Source organism: Nothobranchius furzeri, chromosome 2, assembly GCF_043380555.1.
Source record: "Nothobranchius furzeri strain GRZ-AD chromosome 2, NfurGRZ-RIMD1, whole genome shotgun sequence".
Classification (NCBI taxonomy): Eukaryota; Metazoa; Chordata; class Actinopteri; order Cyprinodontiformes; family Nothobranchiidae; genus Nothobranchius; species Nothobranchius furzeri.
The window spans coordinates 99,833,701-99,860,937 of NC_091742.1; the positions used below are offsets into that span (position 1 = coordinate 99,833,701).

At 44.5% G+C, this 27,237-nt stretch overlaps 1 protein-coding gene across 6 annotated transcripts; it reads left to right on the forward strand.

The window, feature by feature from the left end:
• The first annotated feature begins 6,969 nt into the window (after positions 1-6,969).
• Positions 6,970-23,615, forward strand: LOC129160634 (zinc finger protein 665-like). Of its 6 annotated transcripts, none has more exons than XM_070548507.1 (4): positions 6,970-7,340; positions 11,881-11,976; positions 12,064-12,146; positions 21,132-23,615. In XM_070548507.1, exon 4 carries the CDS (start codon positions 21,353-21,355, stop codon positions 23,309-23,311), a length of 1,959 nt encoding a protein of 652 aa, XP_070404608.1. In that variant the 5' UTR covers positions 6,970-7,340; positions 11,881-11,976; positions 12,064-12,146; positions 21,132-21,352; the 3' UTR covers positions 23,312-23,615. The 6 variants fall into 6 exon arrangements, with proteins under 6 accessions (XP_070404608.1, XP_070404607.1, XP_070404606.1 ...); XM_070548506.1 differs by having other exon boundaries at positions 12,072-12,146; XM_070548505.1 differs by having other exon boundaries at positions 11,881-12,146.
• The last annotated feature ends 3,622 nt before the right edge of the window (positions 23,616-27,237 follow it).

Below are 27,237 nucleotides of genomic sequence, written 5' to 3' on the forward strand. Positions count from 1 at the left end.
CGAATCAGTCCAGAAGAATTCTTGATCAATTTTCATGTCAAGTTTACATTTTAACACGACACAGACCTTTGCCAAAATCAGAGCTGCTGCGAGTTCTAGCCTCGGGATACTTGTGACCTTTGAGGGTGCGACCATTGCTTTCACCATCACAAGACTGCAATGGACTTCATCCTTGTCATTTTTGTACCTGAGGTAAGAACATGCACCATATCCCATGCAGCTGGCATCTGAGAAATGGTGTAACTCTACTCTGACAATGTCATGTGGGTGGTAACATCTCGGAACTGAGACCTCTTTTAACTTGAGATGACCGTTCATCCATTCCTCCCACCGTGGCTTCACATCTTCTGGGAGTGGGGCATCCCATCCGATGCCTCTGTGACAAAGCTCTTGAAGGATATGTTTTCCACTTAGGCTGAAAGGAGCGATGAATCCGAGTGGATCTTAGAGAGAGGCGATGACAGATAGACAACCACGACTGTCATGTTCTGAGGTAATGATTTAACCTAAGACATGCAGAATCAATACACTGGAGCAGGATGTGTAAAATAAAGATTTATTGGTTAATTAGAACTCAGGGTGAACTGGAAACCCAGTGAATGGACAAACGGGAGCAGCGTCTGAGGGAAGGGAAGCAGAGGTGAGTCCTTGATTGATAATATAGTACGGTAGAGGATGAGCTTGGTAGGAGGACTTACAGACGTAGCGTGGTGGAGGATCTCCAGGAAGGGGTGAGCTGGGAGAGTGAAGGAGTGTTCCGGGATGATGATGAGCGGCGGGGTTTTCCAACCGGAGGGGAGGAGAGAGAGAGCCAGTAGTGCTGGGGGCAGTTAGTACCGTGAGGTAGGGATGCACCGATCAGGTTTTTTGCTGCCGATCACCGATACCGATATCAAAGAATGCTGATCACCGATACCGATCACCGATACCGATCACGTTCATTGGCCAGAAATTTTCTACAACATTATAATGAGTGCTACAAACTACATAATCTGGGAATAAAGGAAATGTAACCTAATCAAAAATGGTCTGTATGACCCCCAAATTCCACTACCTCCGCTCCGCTCCGGTCCGCCCCCGCCTTCCGCAGCCGCTCGCTTCCGAATTCAATTTTTACTGGTACCCGCTCTACAACGGCTCCGCTCCGGTGCGGAGACCTGAGGGGGACAAACAAGCATGCGCGGGATTTTCGAGATCTTGCGATACCGTCCAATTAGTAAACGCGGAAGTTAGATCCAAGCACCCGTTGTGTGGGAGAAGCATCGGCATGAACTGTTTAATCTGTCCATCATTTGTGTTGAGAGATCAGCAGTGTTTGGATCAACAAAGTGTGACTACTTTGATAGTGGAAACTGTATTTATGGCTTACTTTTGTGCATTTAAACTTCAGCCGCCATTGATAGTTGTTAAAAGTTGTTAAACCTGTACATATGAAACAAAAAATGCCTTTTGTTTATCGATTTATTGTGAAAAACGGAAATTGTGCTCGCTCCTTTTCCTGTTGGGCCGTTGTGATTTCTGTCCATTTACTGCGGAGGTGCTCCGGCGTCCAGCGAAAATAGGATTGATTCTATTTTTGCCGGACGCCGGAACAGAGGGCGGCGCACGGCGCCGCACTGCCGGAGCACGGCCGCAGTAGTGGAATTGCTCTGATTGACTACAACGGGACAGATTTTGCTCCGCCGTTCGTGTCGGAGCGGAGCGGAGGTAGTGGAATTTGGGGGTTAGGGTTGTCACGGTGTGAAAATTTAACCTCACGGTTATTGTGACCAAAATTACCACGGTTTTCGGTATTATCGCGGTATTTTTTTAAACGTGCTACATTTTCACACAATTAAATAAACCCTGTATATCAGGAAAATATTGTCCTCAGTTTGTATCTAAATTTTGCCTAAAATGTGTTATTTTGTAATTAAGTTGTTTATTTGTTTACATTTTCCCCTTCAGTCTTTAAAATACCAATATTTGCCCATAACTTCTTATTTTTTGTCTGTTTGATGTCATCATTTTAAAAATATTAGATCAGATTTTTACCCTTACTTGAGTAATAAACCCTATATCAGGAAAATATTGTCCTCTGTTTGTGTCCTTCCAGTGAGCTTTGCAGATGTGGGAAAATGTCATCAGGCAGTAATCGCTGTTAAATTCATAATTATTCTCGGAGAGAGACCAACTCTTATCTGCCCCTGGGAGCCCCGTAATGCATAGCGTCATTTCAACATGGCGGTGTCCGCGACACGGTTTATATGCAGGTAGCGGCGCTGCGGCTGCTTTATATAGCGACTCGTTGCATTCTCCCTCCACCCAAATCCTCGGATCACGCATTTTAGCTAAAACGCTAACGTTAGCTTGCCTTGCGTTGACTGTAGAGTTGTGGGTGATGGTCACGCAGATGTGTCATGAGATTTGAAGCATTGCTGCCTTTCACAGACACTTTTTCTGCTCGTGCTGCAAACAGGATAGCCGTCCGTCTTCCATAAACTCCCTCAGCATTCTTCAAATATCTAAAAGATGCCCGTACTTCCGACTTTGTCTTCTTTGAGGGATAATAAATGTCCTCCTGAGCGCTGCCGTCTCCTCCTTTGACCATTATTTCAGCTTTAGCTTCAACAAAGTTTTGTTGTAAACAAAGCGCGCATGAGCCGCCGGCAACTTCAGCAGATGATACGGTGGCTGGTAAGGGTCACCGCGCCTACACCGCAGCCACGGTAAACCCACCAAGATAATATAGTTTTTTTAAAAACAAGACGGTTATTATTGTCAACTTTTTTTCTTTTTTTTTTTTTTTACCGGGGTTTAGCGCTACACTGGTTACCGTGACAACCCTACCTGATCGGTTTGCTCTGATCTATTTTGAAAATTCCGATCAAAACCGATAGGGGCGCTATCGGCCGATTACGATCAAATGCCGATCCATCGGTGCATCCCTACCGTGAGGAGGACGGGAACCGGGAGTGAAGTCCAGAAGTCGTATGGTCGGGTTGTAAATCCAAAAGCCCACAGCGAGGAGGTGGTGTATGGAAAGATGACTGAGCCTGAGACAAAACGAGAACAAATAATCTGAGCCGAAGGTCGCTAGCGAAAAAACACGTTTCTAAAGTTCAAAGTCAAAGTTTCAAAAATCGAGGTAACACTGTGGCTGGAACTCTACCAGTAAGGCGTAATCATCCGGCAGCTTAGCAGTGTCCTCCGTCCTCCTTATGAAGGCCACCCGCTGATCAGCTGATTGATCACAGCTGCTGCTCTCTCTCCTGGAATCAGTGTGGAGAAGAACCGCTGCAGCTGCATCAGTGTAGAGCCGAACCGCTACAGCTGCATCAGTGTGGAGCCGAACCGCTGCAGCTGCATCAGTGTGGAGCCGAACCGCTACAGCTGCATCAGTGTGGAGAAGAACCGCTGCAGCTGCATCAGTGTGGAGAAGAACCGCTGCAGTTGCATCAGTGTGGAGAAGAACCGCTGCAGTTGCATCAGTGTGGAGAAGAACCGCTGCAGCTGCATCAGTGTGGAGAAGAACCGCTGCAGTTGCATCAGTATGGAGAAGAACCGCTGCAGCTGCAACCGTGTGGAGAAGAACTGCTGCAGCTGCATCAGTGTGGAGAAGAACCACTGCAGCTGCATCAGTGTGGAGAAGAACCGCTGCAGCTGCATCAGTGTGGAGAAGAACTGCTGCAGCTGCATCAGTGTGGAGAAGAACCGCTACAGCTGCATCAGTGTGGAGAAGAACCGCTGCAGCTGCATCAGTGTGGAGAAGAACCGCTGCAGTTGCATCAGTGTGGAGAAGAACCGCTGCAGTTGCATCAGTATGGAGAAGAACCGCTGCAGCTGCATCAGTGTGGAGAAGAACCGCTGCAGTTGCATCAGTATGGAGAAGAACCGCTGCAGCTGCAACCGTGTGGAGAAGAACTGCTGCAGCTGCATCAGTGTGGAGAAGAACCACTGCAGCTGCATCAGTGTGGAGAAGAACCGCTGCAGTTGCATCAGTGTGGAGAAGAACTGCTGCAGCTGCATCAGTGTGGAGAAGAACCGCTACAGCTGCATCAGTGTGGAGAAGAACCGCTGCAGCTGCATCAGTGTGGAGCCAAACCGCCGTAGCTGCATCAGTGTGGAGAAGAACTGCTGCAGCTGCATCAGTGTGGAGCCGAACCGCCGTAGCTGCATCAGTGTGGAGAAGAACTGCTGCAGCTGCATCAGTGTGGAGAAGAACTGCTGCAGCTGCATCAGTGTGGAGAAGAACTGCTGCAGCTGCATCAGTGTGGAGCTGAACCGCCACAGCTGCATCAGTGTGGAGAAGAACTGCTGCAGCTGCATCAGTGTGGATCTGAACCGCTGCAGCTGCATCGGTGTGGAGCCGAACCGCTGCAGCTGCATCAGTGTGGAGCCGAACCGCCGTAGCTGCATCAGTGTGGAGAAGAACCGCTGCAGCTGCATCAGTGTGGAGAAGAACCGCTGCAGCTGCATCAGTGTGGAGCTGACCCACTGCAGCTGCATCAGTGTGGAGAAGAACCACTGCAGCTGCATCAGTGTAGAGAAGAACCGCTGCAGCTGCATCAGTGTGGAGCCGAACCGCTGCAGCTGCATCAGTGTGGAGAAGAACCGCTGCAGCTGCATCAGTGTGGAGCCAAACCGCCGTAGCTGCATCAGTGTGGAGAAGAACTGCTGCAGCTGCATCAGTGTGGAGCCGAACCGCCGTAGCTGCATCAGTGTGGAGAAGAACTGCTGCAGCTGCATCAGTGTGGAGAAGAACTGCTGCAGCTGCATCAGTGTGGAGAAGAACTGCTGCAGCTGCATCAGTGTGGAGCTGAACCGCCACAGCTGCATCAGTGTGGAGAAGAACTGCTGCAGCTGCATCAGTGTGGATCTGAACCGCTGCAGCTGCATCGGTGTGGAGCCGAACTGCTGCAGCTGCATCAGTGTGGAGCCTAACCGCTGCAGCTGCATCGGTGTGGAGCCGAACCGCCGTAGCTGCATCAGTGTGGAGAAGAATCGCTGCAACTGCATCAGTGTGGACAAGAACCGCTGCAGCTGCATCAGTGTGGAGAAGAACCGCTGCAGCTGCATCAGTGTGGAGCTCACCCACTGCAGCTGCATCAGTGTGGAGAAGAACCGCTGCAGCTGCATCAGTGTAGAGAAGAACCGCTGCAGCTGCATCAGTGTGGAGCCGAACCGCTGCAGCTGCATCAGTGTGGAGCTGACCCACTGCAGCTGCATCAGTGTGGAGCTGACCCACTGCAGCTGCATCAGTGTGGAGAAGAACCGCTGCAGCTGCATCAGTGTGGAGCTGACCTGCTGCAGCTGCTACCTGGAGTCAGGTTGTTGCTGCTGACTGTGCTTTCGATTTGTCCTCAGAACTCAGAAATCCCCACCTCCGAGTAGGAAAATTCAAATGAAATGCCCCCCCACATCAGACCTCCCAGTCGGAAACTCTGAAAATTTTCACAACCCCGACTTCGAGATCCAAAATGGCAGCTCTCTGTATCAACAACTGTAAGTTTTGATTGAAATGTGTTTATTTTACAAGACACACTTATGAGAGTGTGTCTAAAATCAGTGTTATATGTAGCGCCTGCAACTCCAAGCTGAACAATCTAACAGGGTTGTTTGCATGTCGAACATACAGCTTATAACTACGTTATACAAACAATGGCTACTTGGGAGGTGTGCTATCCCACTCCCCCACTAAGCAAAAGATACACAGCTCGTAAAGATAGCTTTTTATTTTTCTCTCTTTGATTCCAAACTGCCTACTGAGATTTCAGTTTTCAGGGATTACATTTGTATTTTTAGGCTGTCTGTTTTTAGAGTCCTAATCATGGTTTACATTATTTTCTACCTGTGGCCACATTTTTGCGTTAAATATTTTTAATTGTATCAAATGTATTTCATTTTAATCTTCATTTGTTGATTTTGCAGTCTATTTGGACAAAAACATGGCAATGTTCCTAGACGAACAGAGGAGTTTCCCCTTTCCTGGCCCCTCGTTCCAGAGGCAGGGCAGTCCCACGTGCTCCATGGATGAGGATCTCACAATAGAGGCCAGCCTTATAGAGGCTGAGGAGGATGTTTGTGACGAGTCGGGTAAAGCTCCTGAAGTAAACGTTACTATTAACATAATAAATGTGAAATGTTCTTGCAGCATCATAACTATTGTTTTTACCCGTCCTTAAAGCCAAAGAGAACGTGGCCTCAACGTCCACTTCAAGCCTGGCAGCAAACCAGGGATTCAGTCCAGCACAAACTTTGTTTTTAATCCACCAGATGAGGGAACACCTGGAAAAGGATGGCGACGGTTGCCCCAAAACTCTGAAAGAGCTGAACATGAGGCTGAAAAATAGTGAAGGCAACAAAAAAACCTGTGGGCGACAACGTCCTCTGCTGCCCGCGGATAAACGGCGTAGGAAGTGACGCCACCATCAGAGTCAGCTCTGAGGAAGTTTACAGCCACGAACGAAACTGTCAGCAAGGTAAAAAAAAAAACCTTTTCTGTGTTTTAAAAAGAACCAAAAATGCAACGTCATACTAAAACAAGTCACTTTAGTGTTAACCCTCTCAGGCTCAAAATAAGTCTTGCTAAAAGGACGAACAACTAAGTCCTTCAGGGGAACTTCTGAGTTAAAAATGCTCATGAAGTACGTTTGTGGAGTAACCAGGTAGGTAGGTTTTTACGTTGCTAATCTGCAACGCCTGCCTCCAGAGGGTTAAACAAATTATTAAATCTGAAATCAGCTTTAGTCTTCAGTTTGTTCTCAATGTGCATGGCATAACGGATGGTGGCCCTCGGAATTCACAATATCACCTTCCGTACTATTGAGGTTATTTTTAAAAATGTTTTTCTAATTTTTTATTCTCCCTGTGTCTTATTGAATTTTAGCTGTTAGTTTTGGGAATTTTTTTGTATTTCCTTTTTATCTTTTAACTGTGTTCGACTAACTAACTAACATTTTTAGTGTACAGCACCTTGTTTGGTTGTAATGCCTTGTTGAATGCGCTTTATAAATAAAATTGGATTGGTTGGACTTTTATGTTGAAGGGCTGTTCTTGGCCGGCTGTGTGCAGAGTTCCGGTTCGGTTGTTTAGAAGAAAACGAGCTAGTGTGATCGGAGATCGTTAACGGTGTTTCTGCTGGAGTTAAGACGTGGGCTGCGGCCAACAGTAACCCGGAATAAAGATCCGAAACGGAAACAACAAGTTGGAGTCATTAGCATCTCTTAGAAAAGGCAACAAAAGTGTGTTTTATAGGTGTGGTGGCTTTTGTTGAGCCGTGGCGGTGCGACACGAACTAGTTTAGCCCAGCAGAAAGGCCCCGCGGCTGGCTGGACCCAGCTCGACACAGCAGCAGAGCGGTAAGCTTCATATCACTCTAAAATGTCGGCTAACTTTGCTGTACACGTTCATTTACGGGCATTAGCAGCGTGCTAGCATTAGCATCCCACCTGCTAACGCTAGCACAACATGCTAGTAAAGTTAGCACCCAGATTAATGTGGATTCGGACGATTTTCGTGGAATAAAACGTGATCTGGGAATTGTGATGAACGCCTTTTTACACCAGATGATAACCTTCCACTGACTGTAGCAGCAGAGCGCCTGTGTGTGTTACTCCGTGAGTGTGATGTGATGTTAGCATCCAGTAAATAAATCCCACATCAGCTAAAGAGCAGCGCGACTAAACGAGGCTGAAGTTAACCTCCGATTCGGGAAACGGCTAAAGGGCCATTACACACAATTTTTCTCTACTCTGACCTTATTTAATCTGCTCTACCTCAAAAACTACAACACCCACACTATTCAGACCTGTTCTAGAATATTCTACTATAAAAGCAGATCAAATTAAACAGTATGGGATTTGTGATCCTTTCCCTGATTTGTGAAACTTCAACAAAGCCTGATTTATGTTTTTTTTTTCAGCATCTGGCCAACGATGGAACAGCTGTAGCTCAAAAACTACAACAGACACTCTGTTAAACCTGTTCTAGATTATTCTACAATAGCAGATTGCATACAACCTTGTTTGGGATTTGTGAAACTAGGGCTGCAGGATATTAGGAAAACCTGCGATATTCGATAACAGTGCTTAATATTGCGATATCGATATTACTCACGATAAATGAACAAATACTAAAGTATGCAGTGTTGATGTCGTCTGGCGTGTGACGTCTGCTCTGGGTTCAAAGCAAACAAAAACTAATGCATGAATTCCATTACAACATAACATTTTTATTGCAAAAACATGCAGCTACACCAGCTACTGTATTAGCAGCTGCACCTGCTACTGTATTATCAGCTGCACCTGCTACTGTATTATCAGCTGCACCTGCTACTGGATTAGCAGCTGCACCTGCTACTGGATTAGCAGCTGTACCTGCTACTGTATTAGCATCTGTACCTGCTACTGTATTAGCAGCTGCACCTGCTACCGTGTTAGCAGCTGCGCCTGCTAATGTATTAGCAGCTGCACCTAATACTGTATTAGCAGCTGCACCCGCTACTGTATTAGCAGCTGCACCCGCTACTGTATTAGCAGCTGCACCTGCTACTGTATTAGCAGCTGCACCCGCTACAGTGTTAGCAGCTGCACCCGCTACTGTATTAGCAGCTTCGCCTGCTACTGTATTAGCAGCTGCGCCTGCTAATGTATTAGCAGCTGCACCTAATACTGTATTAGCAGCTGCACCCGCTACTGTATTAGCAGCTGCACCTGCTACCGTATTAGCAGCTGCACCTGCTACTGTATTAGCAGCTTCGCCTGCTACCATATTAGCAGCTGCACCTAATACTGTATTAGCAGCTGCGCCCGCTACTGTATTAGCAGCTGCACCTGCTACAGTATTAGCAGCTGCACCCGCTACTGTATTAGCAGCTGCACCCGCTACTGTATTAGCAGCTGCACCCGCTACAGTGTTAGCAGCTGCACCCGCTACTGTATTAGCAGCTGCACCTGCTACCATATTAGCAGCTGCACCTGCTAATGTATTAGCAGCTGCACCTAATACTGTATTAGCAGCTGCGCCCGCTACTGTATTAGCAGCTGCACCTGCTACCGTGTTAGCAGCTGCGCCTGCTAATGTATTAGCAGCTGCACCTAATACTGTACTAGCAGCTGCGCCCGCTACTGTATTAGCAGCTGCACCTGCTACTGTATTAGCAGCTCTACCTGCTACTGTATTAGCAGCTGCACCTGCTACCGTGTTAGCAGCTGCACCCGCTACTGTATTAGCAGCTGCACCTGCTACCGTATTAGCAGCTGTACCCGCTACAGTATTAGCAGCTGCACCTGCAACTGTATTAGCAGCTGCACCTGCTACTGTATTAGCACCTGCTACTGTATTAGCAGCTGCACCCGCTAATGTATTAGCAGCTGCACCCGCTACTGTATTAGCAGCTGCACCTGCTACCGTGTTAGCAGCTGCACCCGCTACTGTATTAGCAGCTGCACCCGCTACCGTATTAGCAGCTGCACCTGCTACTGTATTAGCAGCTACACCTGCTACTGTATTAGCAGCTGCACCTGCTACTGTATTAGCAGCTGCAACTGCTACTGTATTAGCAGCTGCAACTGCTACTGTATTAGCAGCTGCACCTGCACCTGCTACTGTATTAGCAGCTGCACCTGCTACTGTATTAGCAGCTGCACCCGCTACTGTATTAGCAGCTGCACCCGCTACTGTATTAGCAGCTGCACCCGCTACTGTATTAGCAGCTGCACCTGCTACTGTATTAGCAGCTGCACCTGCTACTGTATTAGCAGCTGCACCCGCTACAGTGTTAGCAGCTGCACCCGCTACCGTATTAGCAGCTGCACCTGCTACCGTATTAGCAGCTGCACCTGCTACTGTATTAGCAGCTGCACCTGCTAATGTATTAGCAGCTGCACCTAATACTGTATTAGCAGCTGCGCCCGCTACTGTATTAGCAGCTGCACCTGCTACCGTATTAGCAGCTGCACCCGCTACCGTATTAGCAGCTGCACCCGCTACTGTATTAGCAGCTGCGCCTGCTACTGTATTAGCAGCAGCACCTGCTACCGTATTAGCAGCTGCGCCTGCTACCGTATTAGCAGCTGCACCCGCTACTATATTAGCAGCTGCGCCTGCTACTGTATTAGCAGCTGCACCCGCTACTGTATTAGCAGCTGCGCCTGCTACCGTATTAGCAGCAGCACCTGCTACCGTATTAGCAGCTGCACCCGCTACCGTATTAGCAGCTGCACCTGCTACTGTATTAGCAGCTGTACCCGCTACTGTATTAGCAGCAAAACAACAAACTGCTAGCATGCAGTTTCTCAGTGACTTTAAAACATCACCTCCACCATAAAACTTTCTCTGATGCTCCAAATACAGAAAAACATCCCTTACCAGGGTTTTTAGAATAAATAAAAACATCATAAAGTAAGTTTAAATGTTAAATAATAGTTAACATCACTTAAATGCAACAGCTAATTCCCTCATTGCTACTGAACATGTTCTCCACTTATGTGGTTATGATATGAGGCTGTTGCTGTAACTGGGAAGTGAACTGTGCTGGGCCAAACTAGGAGAATATTAAGATTTTCTGAGGGAAAGAGAAAAACAATTGTCTACCTTTCAGAAGAGGAACTGGCAAAAAACTACATGTAAAATATGTGAAAACGTTTGTTTTTAACCCCAAATTGAACAAGTTTACCTAGATCTTATTCATCATTATATATATATATATTTTTTCATTTCCATTTAATAATCGTTCAGCTGCTGTTTTGTACAGATATTTTTATTTCTTCATACATTCTTATACATTTACATACTGTGTATTTTGTTGTACAGTTACTTTATTCTCAACTACAACTTATATATATTTTATCTTATTCCTTCCCAGCTAAATTTAGCTTTTATTCTAATTTGTATTGTATTGTGTATTTTGTTGTAAAGCTATTCTATTATTCAACTTTAATTCAGATATAATTTACTTTACTCTTTCCCAGTTAAATTGACCCTTCATTTTAATGCGTGGTGTACAGTTTATTTTTATTTTCAACTCTTAGGTCACGAGCAGTTGTGTAAGGCATTTCACTGCATTTTGTACTGTGTATGAATGTGTATGTGACAAATAAAAATTGAATTTGAATTTAAAAAGCAGCTCAGATGATGAAACTGCAACTATGATTCTGATAACAAGCTAACAACGTGAACTAGCTCCTCTAAGATAAGCGGCTAGCAGAGCTTCTGACTGACAGTTTATGTGCAGCAGCAAATCAACTATCCTGATTAACAAGGTTATAAAAGCTCATAAATGAAAAATCACTTTGATGTGTGGGGGAACTTTTCCAGGCCCTCTTTAGCAGGGTGGGACTGGGAGGAGAGTGCTGTAGCCTTTTAGCTGGAAGCTAACCGGAGCCTGGGGCTAACACTAGCGACATGAAGGTGGGTTGGTTCACCGGCACGTGTCGGAGTCAGCCCGGTAAAAATGATTAACGACACCGAGCGGAGTCACGTTCACGTTTGAAAGCAGCAAAGAGTCCAGTAACATCAGCATGAAGTGTGTTTGATAACAGAGCTGTTCTCAGGCTGGGTCTTCCCTAAGGGGAAGGATCCATTTTATGGAGTTGCTTGCTGGTCAGCCAAAAACTGCTGAGTCACTCAGAAACTATGGGTTCCTGTTGCCGGGCAGATTATTCCACCAACCCCCACAGAGACAAATTACATGTCTTATCAGCATACCAGAGCAGGGCTGAAAGGACAACGCCCTGAGACTTACTTTAACACATGATTACTTAAAAAGAACATTTAAGACAGGAAAATACATTAAAGCTTTAACTCTCACCAACACTCGTCTGCATGAGCGTCAGAAATCTGATCAAATCAGCTGTAAAATAATGAAAACAACAGTAAAAAGGCTCCTTTGCTTTTTAGAGTCCACATCCAGAAGGCTGGAGCCGTGTTTCACTGACAGGCTGTCAGGCTAACGCCCTGATGAGCTCAGCTGGGACAAACTGGTCTGATGTTTAGGTAAGTGAAGATCTGCTTCTCCAAGGCCTTGAGATGCTAGTAAAAATAATGTAGGCAGTGCTAATGTTACTTTTCTTCTCCTCTGAGGAACACAGAACGCTCAGATGTTGGAGCTTCACGTCCCCTACTGAGGAGCACCAGTAAAGAGACGGCGTCTGGACCAGACCAAAGTGAGTGATGACACTTTAGCCCTACACCTCAGCCTCTAGGAGCCACCCTCATCATCATTAACTCATTCACTGCCATTGGCGACAAAAGTTGTCATTTTAAAAGGAACCCAGGTTACAAAACTCTGTGCTTCTTAAAAGATAAATGTTAGTATCAGTTATATTAAAATGGTGTAAAAACCTTCTTGATGTCTTAATCTTTATAAAATTAGTAAAAATGGTTTAACTCGTAGGTCGCCATTGTTGTTAGCATCGCACTGCACTCTGGGTAGTGACGTCATATGGTTGTACCTCGGTTGCACCGGCGGCTTTGGGACCCTGTAGGGACTGTTGAGCGACATCAACACGTCATCTGTTCAGCCTTTTCACTTTGAACCAGAGCGAAACATTAATGATGACATCACTGACCATGTGTCACAACACGAGCATCAACATGAAGAGCAAGAAGGGCGGGATGAAGCGAGAGCAGGACAGAACCGGTGGTGCGTGTGCAGCAAATGCGTCTCCGTGGTAACCGAGAGGGAGAGAGCTCACATTTGTGTCAGCAGAAGTTCTCTGTAAGCTATCGTGTGATCAGATTTATTCAGTGATGAATGATTTAGGAGAATTTTAGCATCCAGAGCTGTCGTGTGCTTCATAGATGATTAGGATGTTCAGTGTGTTAGCAGAGTTTCGTTTACCCAGCGGTTGGTCCAAGACTCCAAAATGAATCTCCAGGATTAAAAAGGAGGAAATAAATCCATATATAGAGCGTCTGTTTCACGGGCCTTCACTGGTGGTAGCACACACTGATTGCAGCCACTAAACACCAATGCTCCCTTTTATTGGTCACTTTATGGGGTCAAAGTTTAACTTCCTCTACAGGTACTTTTCAGTATAAAAGCATACATGTATATACACACACATTCTTATCTACATATTTACACAGATGCATAACATAACAGAGCATAACAGAGCACATTAGACTGATGCTTAACACAGTGAAACCACTTGAATCATTGTTGCAGATATTATATATGTGGACAACACTGAGTTGCTACACTTACTGCTTGTTTTACTGACGGGAGAGCTGAACGTTCAGCTTCATCCGTGATGAGTGGCGTGTCCGATGGTTGGCTGAACGTGACAGAAGCAGCCGGAGCGGGTTATGGGCTCAGGACAGCGACCCCCCCCCCCCGTCTCCTACACATCTGTGGTCCCTCACACTCTCTATTGGACGCTCCTATAGAGAAACCTTACATAAACAAGTGCGTGTACACACACAGGTGCTCTCAAAAGTATGGGCTTGGGCACGTTCAACACAGGTCTTAAGGCTGTCGTTGCCACTAAATGCACTGTGATTTATTATCGTGTGATTGTTCAGTTAAACAATGTTGATTTTATATTTCATCATCAGGTTGACGCAGTGATAGCTTGCTCCTGATGTATTGTTCAGGGTGTCCCTTTTTTTTTTTTAAATCTTTTCTCTTTCTGCAGGTCTAGAAGCAGACTCTAGTTCATTATTGTTTATTTTTGTGGAACCTCCCACCCCCTTCCCCCCATCTCCCCGCCTCTTGTCTTTTCCTTTCTCTTTCACCTCTGTCTCCGTGTCTGGTCGGAATTACAAAGCATTCAACAACAATAACAATAAAGTTTTAAGTATCAGGCGTGACATTAAAAGCAGACGCTTTGATGCTCCACCTGAGAGTAAATCTGTAAGGCTTGTCACCAGCATTCAGACATCAATTCTGTTTGCTTCACAGCCAGACAGGACACGGTAAAAAAAAAGAGACGAAATGAATACACACCCAAGCATCGTTCACAGGATCTCTCAGGGAACATCCGTTCTCTGAGGGGTTTTATTAGCAAGCACACACAACACATCACATCACACTCCTAAACTGCTCCGTAGAGATTCAGGTGGAAAGCTGTTTAACGTAGGGAGTAAAAACAATACCACAACTCCCTCAAACAAAACCAGGTGCATTCAGTCAACATGCTGTTTCCCATGGGAGTATAACTGATAACGCAGACCAGCGTGGTCTGAGGAAGGTGGTTGTCCTCCCTGTTGGACGGGGAAGAAGAAGAAGAAAGTATCATTTCTATAGCGCCTCTCAAGATAAAAATCACGAAGGTCATACAAAAGCCAGCCTGAACAAGTGAGTCTTCAGCTGTGTTTTAAAGGAGTCCACTGATGTCAGGCTCAGGGGGAGAGAGTTTCAGAGTCTCGGGGCCACAGCAGCAGACAATCTGTCACCTTTGACCTTTAGCCTGGTGCTGCACAACCAGTAGGCTTTGTTCACTGGACCTCAGACACCTGCTGGGGGTGTAGGGACTAAGAAGATCACCAATGAAAGATGGTGCTTGTCCATGTAAGGCCCTATAGACCAGAACCAGGATCTTGAAATGAACCCTGAAGTTGACTGGCAGCCAGTGAAGCTGGAGGAGAAGCGGGGTGATGTGGGTGTGTTTGGAGGACTTGGTCAGAAGCCGAGCACAGGCGTTCTGAACCACCTGTAGACGCTTCAGGGAGGTTCTGCTCAGACACGTGAAAAGAGAGTTACAGTAGTCTAAGCGTGAGGAGATGAAGGTGTGGAGAACTGTCTCAAGTTCAGAGCGGGACAGAATGGGACTCAGCTTAGCAACGTTCCTGAGATGGAAGAAGGAAGAGCGAACAAGAGAACTGGCATGAGAATCCAGGGTGAGAGCTGGGTCAAAGGTCACGCCAAGATTCCTGACAGAAGGTTTGGTGTGAGAAGCAAGCTGACCAATAGAGTCTCTGACTTTGGGAACCAGCTTGTCTGGGGCACAGATGAGGATCTCAGTCTTATCTTCATTCAGCTGAAGAAAGCTCCCACCATCCAGGTTTTGATAGAGTCTAAGCAGGTGTGTAACAGCTGCAGCTTAGACATCTCATGGGGCTTAAAGGAGATGTACAGTTGGATGTCATCTGCATAAAGATGGTAGGAGATTCCTTTGAAGGAGCTCAGGATGTGCTGAAGAGGAAGCAGATAGAGGATGAAGAGCAGATGCCCCAGCACAGAACCTTGTGGGACACCAGGGTTTCCCTTACATAGGCGTAGCCGTGGCGGCCCGCCACGGCTGGATTCCCACTGCCACGCCTACAAGATCCCAAGTTTTTATTTTTTGTGCTGTTTCCCGAAGAAGTAGCGGGAACTACCATGTTGTCGCTTGTGATCTCAGCCGGCAGGCAGCAAGGAGGAGCAGGCAGGGCAAGGTGCAGTTACAGCATAAGTTACTGAGTTTAAAATTAGAAAGGTAGCAGTGGATATAATGCTTTGTGGTTTACATGTTTCAGCAGCATTGAGATAAACGAGTGTTGACGATCTTGACAGGTTCTCCTCCCCCAACCAGGCTAAGCATCACTTATTCATGTAAAATTTATTTTGCAGTTTTGAAGAAATTTGGTTTTGGTGATAAATTCACTTCTTGGATTCAGCTTCTTTATTCATCCCCTAAAGCCAGTGTTCACACTAATGATGTTTATTCTGATTATTTTGCGCTGGGTCGTGGTTGTCGTCAAGGTTGCCCTTTGTCACCTTTACTCTTTGCCATTGCCATCGAGCCGCTGTCCATTACATTAAGATCTTCTTCTGTATTCAAGGGAATCCCCCGTAATTGAATTACACATAAAGTATCATTGTATGCGGATGACTTGTTATTATATATGACTGACCCTGCTCGCTCCATTCCTGCTGTTTTAAGTATTCTGGAGAACTTCAGCTTGTTTTCAGGTTATAAATTAAATTTAGGGAAAAGTGAGTGTTTTCCTGTGTATACGGCAGCACGTCAACTCCAACAGTCCGATCTACCCTTTCGTCTTAGTCCCTCTGGGTTTAAGTACTTAGGGGTTAACGTGACTCGCTCTCTATCTGGCCTTAAATCAGCAAATTTGTCTCCTCTTTTATCTAGGATCACATCTGATATTCAAAGATGGGGTAATCTCCCGCTTTCTTTAATCGGTAAGATTAATGTCGTTAAAATGAATATCCTACCAAAATTTTTATTTTTATTTCACTCAATTCCCTTATTTTTGCCTAAACATTTCTTTGCTTCACTGGACAAGATTATTGGTTCTTTTATTTGGGGAGGGAAGCCGCCTAGGGTTTCTAAAACGTTGCTGCAGCAATGCAGATTTAGTGGAGGACTTGCATTACCTAATTTTCTAGCTTATTACTGGGCCGCTCACATTCAAAAACTCTGCTACTGGCTAAAATCTTCTGGTTCCTCGTGGTGTAAATTGGAGCTATTATCATGTAAGGGCTCCTCTTTACCAGCTTTGCTCTGTTCCTCTTTACCCGTAAAACCCTCTTTGTATACTGATAATCCGGTGGTTCTTAACACACTCAAAATCTGGTTTCAGTTTAGACGACACAATAATTTTGTAATGCCATCCTCTTCGGGTCCTCTAACCAACAATCATTTGTTTCCCCCTTCACTTTTGGACACGACATTCTCAGTGTGGTGTGACAAGGGTATAGGACAGTTTAAACATTTATATGTAGTTGGTGTGTTCGATAGTTTTCCCAATTTGTCTTCTCGTTATAATCTCCCTATTACCCATTTGTTTCGCTATTTTCAAATTCGAAATTTTGTTGCCAAGTGTTTCCCGAATTTCCCCTTTTTACCTCCAGAACAGCGGTGGGAAACTATGTTAAATTTTATTCCTCATCACAGAGGAACCATTTCGAAACTTTATGATGCTATTCTGTCTCTTACTAACCACTCTAAGGTTAAGCTTAGGGGTATATGGGAAGGAGAACTAGGAATTGGAATACATGAGGAGTCTTGGGAACAGGCTATAGCAAGGGTACGATCTTCCACCTCCTGCGCTCGTCTTGGACTTATCCAATTTAAGGTCATTCATAGGGTGCATTTCTCTAAGTCTAGACTTTCTGAACTGTATCCGGAAGTGGAAAATAAATGTGATAAATGCCAGGGTTCTCCTTGTCACCTTAGCCACATGTTTTTTTTGTGTCCTGAGTTACAACGTTTCTGGACAGGGTATTTTGCTATTATGTCAACTGTTCTTGGCGTAACTCTTCATCCTTGTCCTCTGATTGCGGTATTCGGGATTCCTGACCGCTCACTTATACTGGACTCCACACAAAAGGATATCATTGCCTTCACATCCCTATTAGTGAGACGTTTGATATTGTTACATTGGAAGTCTGCTAAGTGTCCTACTGTTTCCCAGTGGCTTAAAGATGTCATGTTTTTTTTAAAACTTGAAAAAATTAAATATACGCTGAGTTTTTTTCATAAGTGGCAACCCTTTATCTCTTATTTTACTAGTTTAGAGGTATTACCTGTTTAATTGTACTTCTGTTATTGTTATATTCCGGTAATATGTTTGACGGTTGTGTTGATCTGTGTGGGACGGGGACGGGGGGGTGGGGGGGTGGGGGGTGGGGGGGGGGGTGTTTGGTATGGTTTTTTTTTTGTCTAATTGTCTTGTCCCCCTTCTTTTTTTTTGTTGTTGTTGTTGTTCTGTCTGATTATTGTTATTCACCTAGAAAAAATGAAGAAAGGTTAATTGTATTTTGGTAATTGCAAGTAGTGTTGTTTTCTTTTTTCAATAAAAATATAATTAAAAAAAAAATTCATGTAAAATTTATTTATTTTTTCATGTCTGACTTTAACCGCATCTAATACTGTATTACGGCGTGAGCGCAACAGCGACAACTTAAGATCGATGTGTGAGCAGCCTGAGAGGTCGGGTGTTTTCATCTGAACCCTGAAAACCTCCAGCAGGCTACGCTGCACTATTGACGTGTTAGCGCGCGGCGCTAACAACTTAGCGACGTGACATGTCCCGGAGAAAGCGTAAAAACACGTTGGACGCTCTTCTGAAGCGGGAAAATAACACCGCTTCTTAAGCAGAGCACGACGTCGCCTCGGCTCGTTCACCCTCTGCCGAGCCGGACTGAGCTCGATAACATTGACCCAGCACAGCCACTGGGTCGATGGAGCTGCCCCGTGACTGCCTGATGGAAAACCAGCGGGTTTCATCAGACTCGTAAAGTTTCTTGTTTTTGCTGGGGACCCCCTGTATTTTACCGCTCCCTCCTGCAGTCTTCTAGCTTAGTGAACTAGACCAAATTCTTGCTTTGCAAATTTTGGTCTAGGCACGCTCCATTAGAGCCTCCGCAGCTCCTACCAGGACTCTGGCTAGCCAATCACAGCTCTCTAGAGGGGTTTCAAACACATAAAGAGCTGTGATTGGTCCATAATGGTGGGCCAATCATAGTGCTCTATCTGCTTAGTGAACAAATCAGAGCTTTATCCGCTTTGTGGGCCAATCAGGGCACTCTATATGCCTGGTGGGTGGGATGATGCAACAGAGTGAAACAAGAGTATGTCACATTCATTGTCCAGTGGAATGCGGAGATCATTTGAAAGACAACAGTAGAACCCGCCCCACAACCGAGAGCCGTCAATGGAGCGTGGCCAGACTAAATAATACATTTATTTAGTCTGGCTTTCCAGGCTAGCAGTCTTCCCCTATTAACATTTAAAATGATTCTGTAAATCCGTGTATCAATAGAAACAATCTCTGCCTCTGCCAGCTGCAGTAAATGTAGTCTCCAAATAATAAATAAGAGGTGCATTCATCTGTGTATCTCCTTTGATCCGCATTAGTGATATTCTCAGCACCAGAACAGTGAAGCAAAGAAACATTCCTGAGTTTGTTAGTAATTTTATTTATTAGGTGCATCTGACCTGTTCTATTTTTCTCTGAAATGAGATCAAATCAGTGCTTCTATGGGTTGTCTCCACTCTGCACTGGAAACTTTTACTTTATTTAGAGACGTGTCATAATTTCTCCCCAAGGCCCCCCCCACCCCCCCACCGGCCCCACCGCCACAGCTGGAAAAATTCCTAGGGGAAACACTGGACACCATGGGTAAGGGAGGTGGTGGAGGCTGAAGGAGAGATGCTAGATCTAACCTTATTGACTTTGTCCACAAAGAAAGACAGAAAGTTCTCACAGTCTGCAACAGAGTGGATGGAGGCTGTAGGAGAGGCAGGAGAGACGGTGCTGCTGATGGTGTTAAACAGCACCTTGGGGTTCCCTTTGCTCTGGGACACCAGGTTGGAGAAATAGGAAACCCTAGCGTCTCTGACTGCAGAGTAAAGCCGGGCGTACACTGTGCGACTTTTTCACTTTTTTGAGCCGATTTTCCAGTCGTGCGAGAATCCACGACATCGAGGCGAGTTTTGTGCCGAGCGTCGTGTCGTGTACCGGGGGTTACGAGAGGCGATAAACACCACGTGACCAGCCGCCGATCAGCAGTCGTGAGGTCGCAGGGACTTCTGGTGTGTTTAATATTTCGCTCGTCCCTCGTGAGGGTATCGCACTGTTGAAGCGGCGCTGCGAGCAGCTGCGACCCAAAAAAGTATCAGAACCGCTCACGGCGCATGCGCGCGCAATCCTGCATCAACGCCGGTCGCTCGCTATTTCCCTAATAACACACGTTGTTCGTTTTTGTTTCTACACGTTTTTTTACTCACAGAGATTGTCAAGAAAGCGTGTTTGTCGTGTTCATGTCAAATTAAACTGATCACAAAACACAGATTTACTTTCTTATTTCGTTTTCCTCATCCAACCCCCATAAATCCCTGTGTGTCCTCCTGCAGCAGTCCCGAAGGACAACAGGCAAGACAAGACAAAAAAGTCTGACGTGTTGAGTAAAAACTGCTATTTTTAGCATATTTTAGGGCCGACGTGTTGCTACCAGACGTACAGTGTGAGCACAGGACTCGTGAGATCTGTTCTGCGAGGAAGTCGTACAGTTTGAGCTGAAGCTGAACGCTACGAGTGAAAAAGTCGCACAGTGTACGCCCGGCTTTAAAGGATGTCAGAAGATCCTTTAGGTGCAGCAGATGGACGTGGAGATGGGTTTTCTTCCACAAACGCTCAAATGTTTCTGCATTGGCGCTTCAGGCTGCGAAGGCTGTCATTAAACCAGGGAGTAGTCTCTATCAGTTGCTCTTCTATCAGCTTGAATCAGTCGGCCCATTCTCCTCTGACCGCTAGCTTCAACAAGGCATTTGGCCCACAGGACTGCCGCATACTGGATGTTTTTCCCTTTTCACACCATTCTTTGTCAACCCTAGAAGTGGTTGTGGGTGAAAATCCCAGTAACTGAGCAGATTGTGAAATACTCAGACCGGCCCGTCTGGCACCAACAACCATGCCACGCTCAGATTAGCTTAAATCACCTTTCTTTCCCATTCTGACCTTCAGTTTGGAGTTCAGGAGATGGTGTTGACCAGGACCACGCCCCTAAATGCAGGGTGGTAGAGACGTATGGAGACGGTCGTTCTGAGACATGAGACTGTGTGTTTTTGGTGAACATTAATGCAGGAGTGTGTAAAACAGCTCATGTTTAATTAAAATAAAATAAAATATTTATTTAACTTGACATGAATTGTAATGCTTGACTGTTGTGCTACAGCCATGGGAGGAACATTTTGGGTCCCAGCCAGATTCTCTGCTTCCCTGCTGCTCTCTCCATCATCATGCTGCTCCTTGCTCTGCCTCTCCACTTGTCTCTCCTTCACTCACCTCCTCCACTTCAGCCTACTTGTCTAATATATTAGCCACATGTTAGATTCCCTTCAGTCACCAATAGGAACGTTGGGAATATCACACGTATCACGGTACAGATCACTCAGAGGGAACTGGGTCACGATAAAGAACAATGAGCATCTTCATCTAACGTTACCTCAACATCTTCCTCGGCTTCCTTCCTCTTCTTCTGAAAATGCGAGCAGAAATGAGTCTCGGTGGGAACATGACCCGACATGAAGCTGTACGCTGTTACCGATCTGGAATTACGCATTAACGACACACCACATTGACTACGTTACTGTTCACATGTAGCAGCGTGCGTTAGCATGAAGCTGGTTTTCACAGGTCTGAACTAAAAATGCCTTCTTTTAACGTAAGGTTCCTTTCTTCCACCTTTTCTCTCCCTGTAGTTTTCTTTAACTCGTGAGAGCAGCGCACCGCACAGAAGCCGGCTCCTTCGCACACGGGGAAAAACGGCAGCACTGGTTTTTCAAAGTAAAATACATTTTAAAGTTTTGTTATATTTAAATTCATTTTAAACTGTGATAATTCATTCTCTGTAGTTTTGTGTCAGTTTAAGGAAGAAGGAAGAGCTCCTGAAGAACTGAGGCCTCCTTTGAAGCAGAAGGACATGGAGCCCCTCAACATGAAGCAGGAAGAGGAGGAGCAGCTTGATGAGATTAAAACTGATGCCACCAACATTTCATTCTCTGCAGTTTCTCATCAGGTTAAGGAAGAAGGAAGAGAAGTTCTGTTGTCACAGTTTGATCAGAACCAACCTAAAGACAGAGATCTTCCAACCAGCAGCACCACTGACCAGATGAAAGCAGAAAGTGGTAGAGAGGACTGTGGAGGAGCAGAAACTACCAGGAATCCAGATCTAAATCTTTATGAATATGATTCTAACTCTTCAGAGACTGAAGTCAGCAATGATGAAGATGATGACCAGGATGGCAACAATTCTGACTCTCAGCTGAAACTCTTGTCAGATTCTGAGCCAAACACCAAAGATGATAACAAAGACTGGAAGGAGAGCAGGTCTTCTAAATCACATGTTAAGGCTGTCAAATCTTTCAGCTGCCCAGAGTGTGGTGAACAGTTTCTCCATGAGCGGTCTCTCCAGAAACACATGAGAGTGACAAGTCCTTCAGGACTGAAGTCTTCAAGCTGTTGTGTTGATAAGAAACGTGTTAGAGTGAAGCAAAATGTAGACTCTAGCAGGAAAGTTCAGACAAAACTAAAATCATTTAGTTGTGACGACTGTGGAAAAAGTTTCAGCTGCATATCATATTTAAACATTCACATGAGAATTCACACTGGACAGAAGCCTTTTGCTTGTGAGCTCTGTGAAAAAAGATTTAGCCAAAAGGGACATTTAGACACACACATGAGAATCCACACTGGACAGAAGCCTTTTACTTGTGAGCTCTGTGGTCAAAGATTTACCCAAAAGACAAGTTTAAACAGACACACGAGAATCCACACAGGACAGAAGCCTTTTACTTGTGAGCTCTGCGGTCAAAGATTTACCCAAAAGACAAGTTTAATCATACACATGAGAGTTCACACAGGAGAGAAGCCTTTTGCTTGTGAGCTATGTGGACAAAGATTTAGTGATAAGTCAAGTTTAAACAAACACATGAGAGTTCACACAGGGGAGAAGCCTTTTGCTTGTGAGCTCTGTGGACAAAGATTTAGTGATGAGTCAAGTTTAAAGAAACACATTATAGTCCATACAGGACAGAAGCCTTTTGCTTGTGAGCTCTGTGGACAAAGATTTAGTCGAAAGGCACATTTAATCCGTCACACGAGAATCCACACAGGACAGAAGCCTTTTGCTTGTGAGCTCTGTGGACAAAGATTTAGTCATAAGACAAGTTTAAACACTCACATGAGAGTCCACACTGGACAGAAGCCTTTTGTTTGTGAGCTCTGTGGACAAAGGTTTAGTGTAAAGTCTAGTTTAAACAAACACGTGAGAGTCCATACAGGACAGAAGCCTTTTGCTTGTAAGCTCTGTGGACAAAGATTTAGTGTAAAGTCAAGTGTAGACACTCACATGAGAGTCCACACTGGACAGAAGCCTTTATCTTGTGAGCTCTGTGGACAAAGATTTAATCAAAAGTCACAATTAAACAGTCACATGAGAGTTCACACAGGGGAGAAGCCTTTTGCTTGTGAGCTCTGTGGACAAAGATTTAATCGAAAGTCACATTTAAACAGTCACATGAGAGTTCACACAGGGGAGAAGCCTTTTGCTTGTGAGCTCTGTGGACAAAGATTTACCCAAAAGGGACAATTAGACCCACACATGAGAGTCCATACAGGACAGAAGCCTTTTGCTTGTGAGCTCTGTGGACAAAGATTTAGAGTAAAGTCACATTTAAACAGACACATGAGAGTTCACACAGGACAGAAGCCTTTTGCTTGTGAGCTCTGTGGACAAAGGTTTACCCTAAAGGGACATTTAGACACACACATGAGAGTCCATACAGGACAGAAGCCTTTTACTTGTGAGCTCTGTGGACAAAGATTTAGTGTAAAGTCAAGTTTAAACAGACACATGAGAGTTCACACAGGACAGAATTAATTTACATTATTAAAATATACATTTTGGGACTTCTAAGGGTGTTGAATAAAATGTGCTACTGATCTGGAAGCTCTTTTAACTAAAATGAAAGGCAGCAGTTTTATTAAATGTTTTGTTTTTGGAGAAGAAGTTCAAAGTGTTTTATTAAATCTCTTTGTTCACTATTCAGTTTGTTGTTCGCTGTTTCTGGAGTTTAAACGTAAATGCTGATGTTTTGCAAAGTGAGAAGGCTCGCCATCAAAGTCACCAGATTAATCCACTCATGTAATTATCTGTCATGCAAATAAACCTGATCAAAAATTAATACCTATATTATCCATATTGTTTGGCATCCAAATACAATTGGAAACTCGGATTCACAGTTAGCAAAAGTATAAATCTGGTTTTCTCAAAAATTGACTTTTTTTGTAACAGTTATTAACCAGAATATGTACAATGAACTGTTTTTAACGTTTTTCAGGTAAAATAGTGCAAACTTATTTGAAATAACAGCATAAGATTTGCTCACCGATTCCAGAGTTCATCTAGCTCCACTGCACGGTGTAGCGGCTCTCCCTCGCACATCTACACATAACATTTTACTTTCTGTAATTACAAATCCAAGTTTCACTGTGACATATAGAAAAAGTTCATGTACAGGTTAGAAGGTTTTACTTTGCTGTTTAACGCTAACAGGGTAAGCATCGGATGGAAAGGTAGCAAAAGCAGGTTAGCTTCATGTGGCGCTCAGCAAACTGGACAAAACCCGCCACTTCCATCGGTCTAGCTGCTTCACTTCACTCCCAAACCAAGGAAGATTCATCCACCGGCAATGGTACCAACTAATCCAGCTTCTTTTTTCCATTCTTTCTGTTTTTGTAATGTCTGAGGTGCAACCTGAGGTGGAAAGAGTACTACAACTTCCTACTTAAAGGTATAGCAATCGATGTTTCTGAATGTCAGGAAAGAACTGCCCTCTCCACGTTGCGCAACACTCTCCCAGCGCCTGTTTACAAGTAGCTGTCGGCCGTAATGTGTAATAAGAGGCTCTTAAAACAGCATGCAGAACGTTAGCTTACCTCTCGAGCAGAAAACCGGCAACGGCGGCGTCTGTGGGGAGCAGACTGGACCGCGTTATCCTCTTCCTGATTTCCATGAAAGTGCGGGGGTGCACAGAGTACGCATGCGCAGGAAGTGAAAACTAACCCAGGATTGGCTTCACCAGAAATTGACATTATTGCGGACCAATGGTTGACGTGATCCACCCGGAAGAAAAACATCGATTGCTATACCTTTAAATACGAGTACCAATACTTTGATAATTTTTTACTCAAGTACAAGTAAAAGTACTTGCCTAAATTTTTACTCAAGTAAATTTAAAAAGTATCTTAAATTAAATATACTCGAAGTAAAAGATACTTGGTTACATTTTTGTCAGTGTAAGGATGGCTACATCTAAGTAGTGAAAAATCACAACGCCAGTTCACAACACGCTTGTGTGCATGCTCACACACACACACACACACACACACAGTTTGATGGAGGGATTTTTATCCAATCATTGAGAAATGGACGTGCACATTGATTGGACGAGGTTCTTCTAGGATTGTGATTAAAATTATTCTTTATTTTGAAAAAAATTATATATTTTAGACACCATCAGTGTGTGAGGTATCTCAATGTTCTCATGACTAAACTCTAACATGAGACTGTGCTCTAACCCGTCACATAACAAGCTAAATGAAAGTCAGACATGTCAGATGGAGCGTATGACAGCTGCTAACGTCGGCCCTGGCCTACTTTACCTCTACATTACAGTTCCTTTATCCATGTCCATCCTAGAGCTCCTCTCTGACCTTCATGCTTATTTAGAGCAGCTGATTTTTAAAGTTAGCAGAGTTCATCCTTGGTAGTGGGTTCACTCACTCATTTAACCCTTCACCACTGAAATCAGTTTGTTCATCCCAATCCTCCTAAATAATCCTCTGTAGCGTGGTTAACTACATACTAGGATTTAACACTGTTTGCTTCAGTTTGGTTAGATCCTGAGAAAAGATCGGACATTAGCATATGAACTTACATTATGCACAAATATCTAGGATATTAATGCAATCGTTCATACACCAACTGTCTTGGTCTATATTTTAATCCAAAGATTAATGTTTAATTTAAGATAATTAAATATAATAGCAAAAGGTTATTTACTGAATCAGAAGTTAGGAATCTTTGCTTATTCAATAACCAAAATATATACACCATTCTGTGTTTGATTTCAAAGAAGAGTCAGGTTTTTAAAAGTTAAGAATTTATTACTGACACTTTTAAAAATGACAATTTGAAACAGCTTGATATTAAAACTTGTTATTAAACAAACCTGTGTCTGGATGGACAGGGCCGGCTCTAGGTAATTTGGTGCCCAAGGCGAGAGTGCCCATGTGCCCCCCCCCCCCCCCCCCCGTGCCCACCCAAACCCAAGTCCACCCACCCACCACACATTGGAAAAAGCAACTCCACAGTGATTCCTTAGTTACTAATTTTTTATTTTAAATACTCACACAGCAACTCTTTAAAGTCAACAGCCTGAAGAATAAATGTAAGCTTGAAAGATAAGTAACCTGAGAATATTACAATAACCAACAACTCAAAATGTTGAGCAAATGTCATGGGGGGGGGGGGGGGGTGCAAAATCAACAGCAGCATTAAACTGTGCAATCAAAAGCAAAACTCAAACATCAAAGTGTCATCATAAAGAAAGTTCTACTTTCCATTTTGTTCTACTGCTGTGGCCAGTCAGCAGGATCCATGGGGCCAGCAGCTCCTACATGTTCACACACATCTGTTGAAGCTGATGATGGTGTCTCTTCAGGCTGTTGGAGTGGAGCACTGAGTCTGCTGGTGTTGGGTTCTTCTTCTGTGAGAAAATAAACACACACACACACACACACACACACACACACACACACACAAAGTAACTTAACCCTCTGATGCATGAATTAAGAACAGCGCCACTTTCATGTTCAGTATTCCTCGGTCATGTGCAGTGATGCTTTTCATTATTTTTAATGTTACTGGACTTTTTATTTTATTGATCTTTTTTCATCTGTTCTATGAAAACATGAATAAAATGATCAAAAACAGGTGGAAGTGGGGAATATTTGAAAAAACTTATGTCTCACTCTCAGGTGCTCTTCAGCATCAGATAAATGTAGAACATGAGGAAGAAGAACCGGTGATCTGAGGCACTCTGAGGTTTTCATTTATTAAACAAGGAAACACCGACGCGTTTCGGTACGACCTTCTTCAGGACATAAACCTTTATACCTTGAAGATGACTCACTATGTCACAAAAACTAACGTCCATCCTTTTTTACAAATTTACAGCCTAATTGACAATAACATCTTAAGGAGACAATTTCAGATGTGTGTGTTCAGATTATTTAATATTCTCAATGCTAAATCAATGCTGCACTGATTGTGCCAAAAACAAGTGTCTGGTGTGGATTTAAATAAATTAATTTTACATATCGATATATGTGATAAGCCGTTTAATTTGAAAAAGCCCGTTTCTACTGCTGATTACAAATAGCCTAACAAGTAACTTACTCACCTGGTTCTAGATGCTGAGACTGTAGCTCAGTAAATGTGCTGCTGCTGCGTGATGCCTGGATGAAGACGCTGCAGCGTAAACAAGAAAGAGACGCCATAAGATGTCATGCTGTGTTTAGGCTGTTCTCACTCCCCGCCGGGCCCGGCGGCAGCGGGGGAGTCCCCGCCACGGCCGCGGCGGTGCCGCCCGCCCGACGTGAAGGACAAAGTTGAAATTTTGCTACACCCACACCTAACGTTCTTCTGATATACAAATATTAAATTCATATTGTATGCGTACTTAAAACTTGAAACAACGTTCATAAAAGGCTGCAATCAAGCTCCAAAAACCAGTAAAAAAT

Excerpts from the sequence above, each read along its gene's own strand:
- LOC129160634 (XM_070548505.1), top strand. The coding sequence starts at position 21,353 with ATGGAGCCCCTCAACATGAAGCAGGAAGAGGAGGAGCAGCTTGATGAG.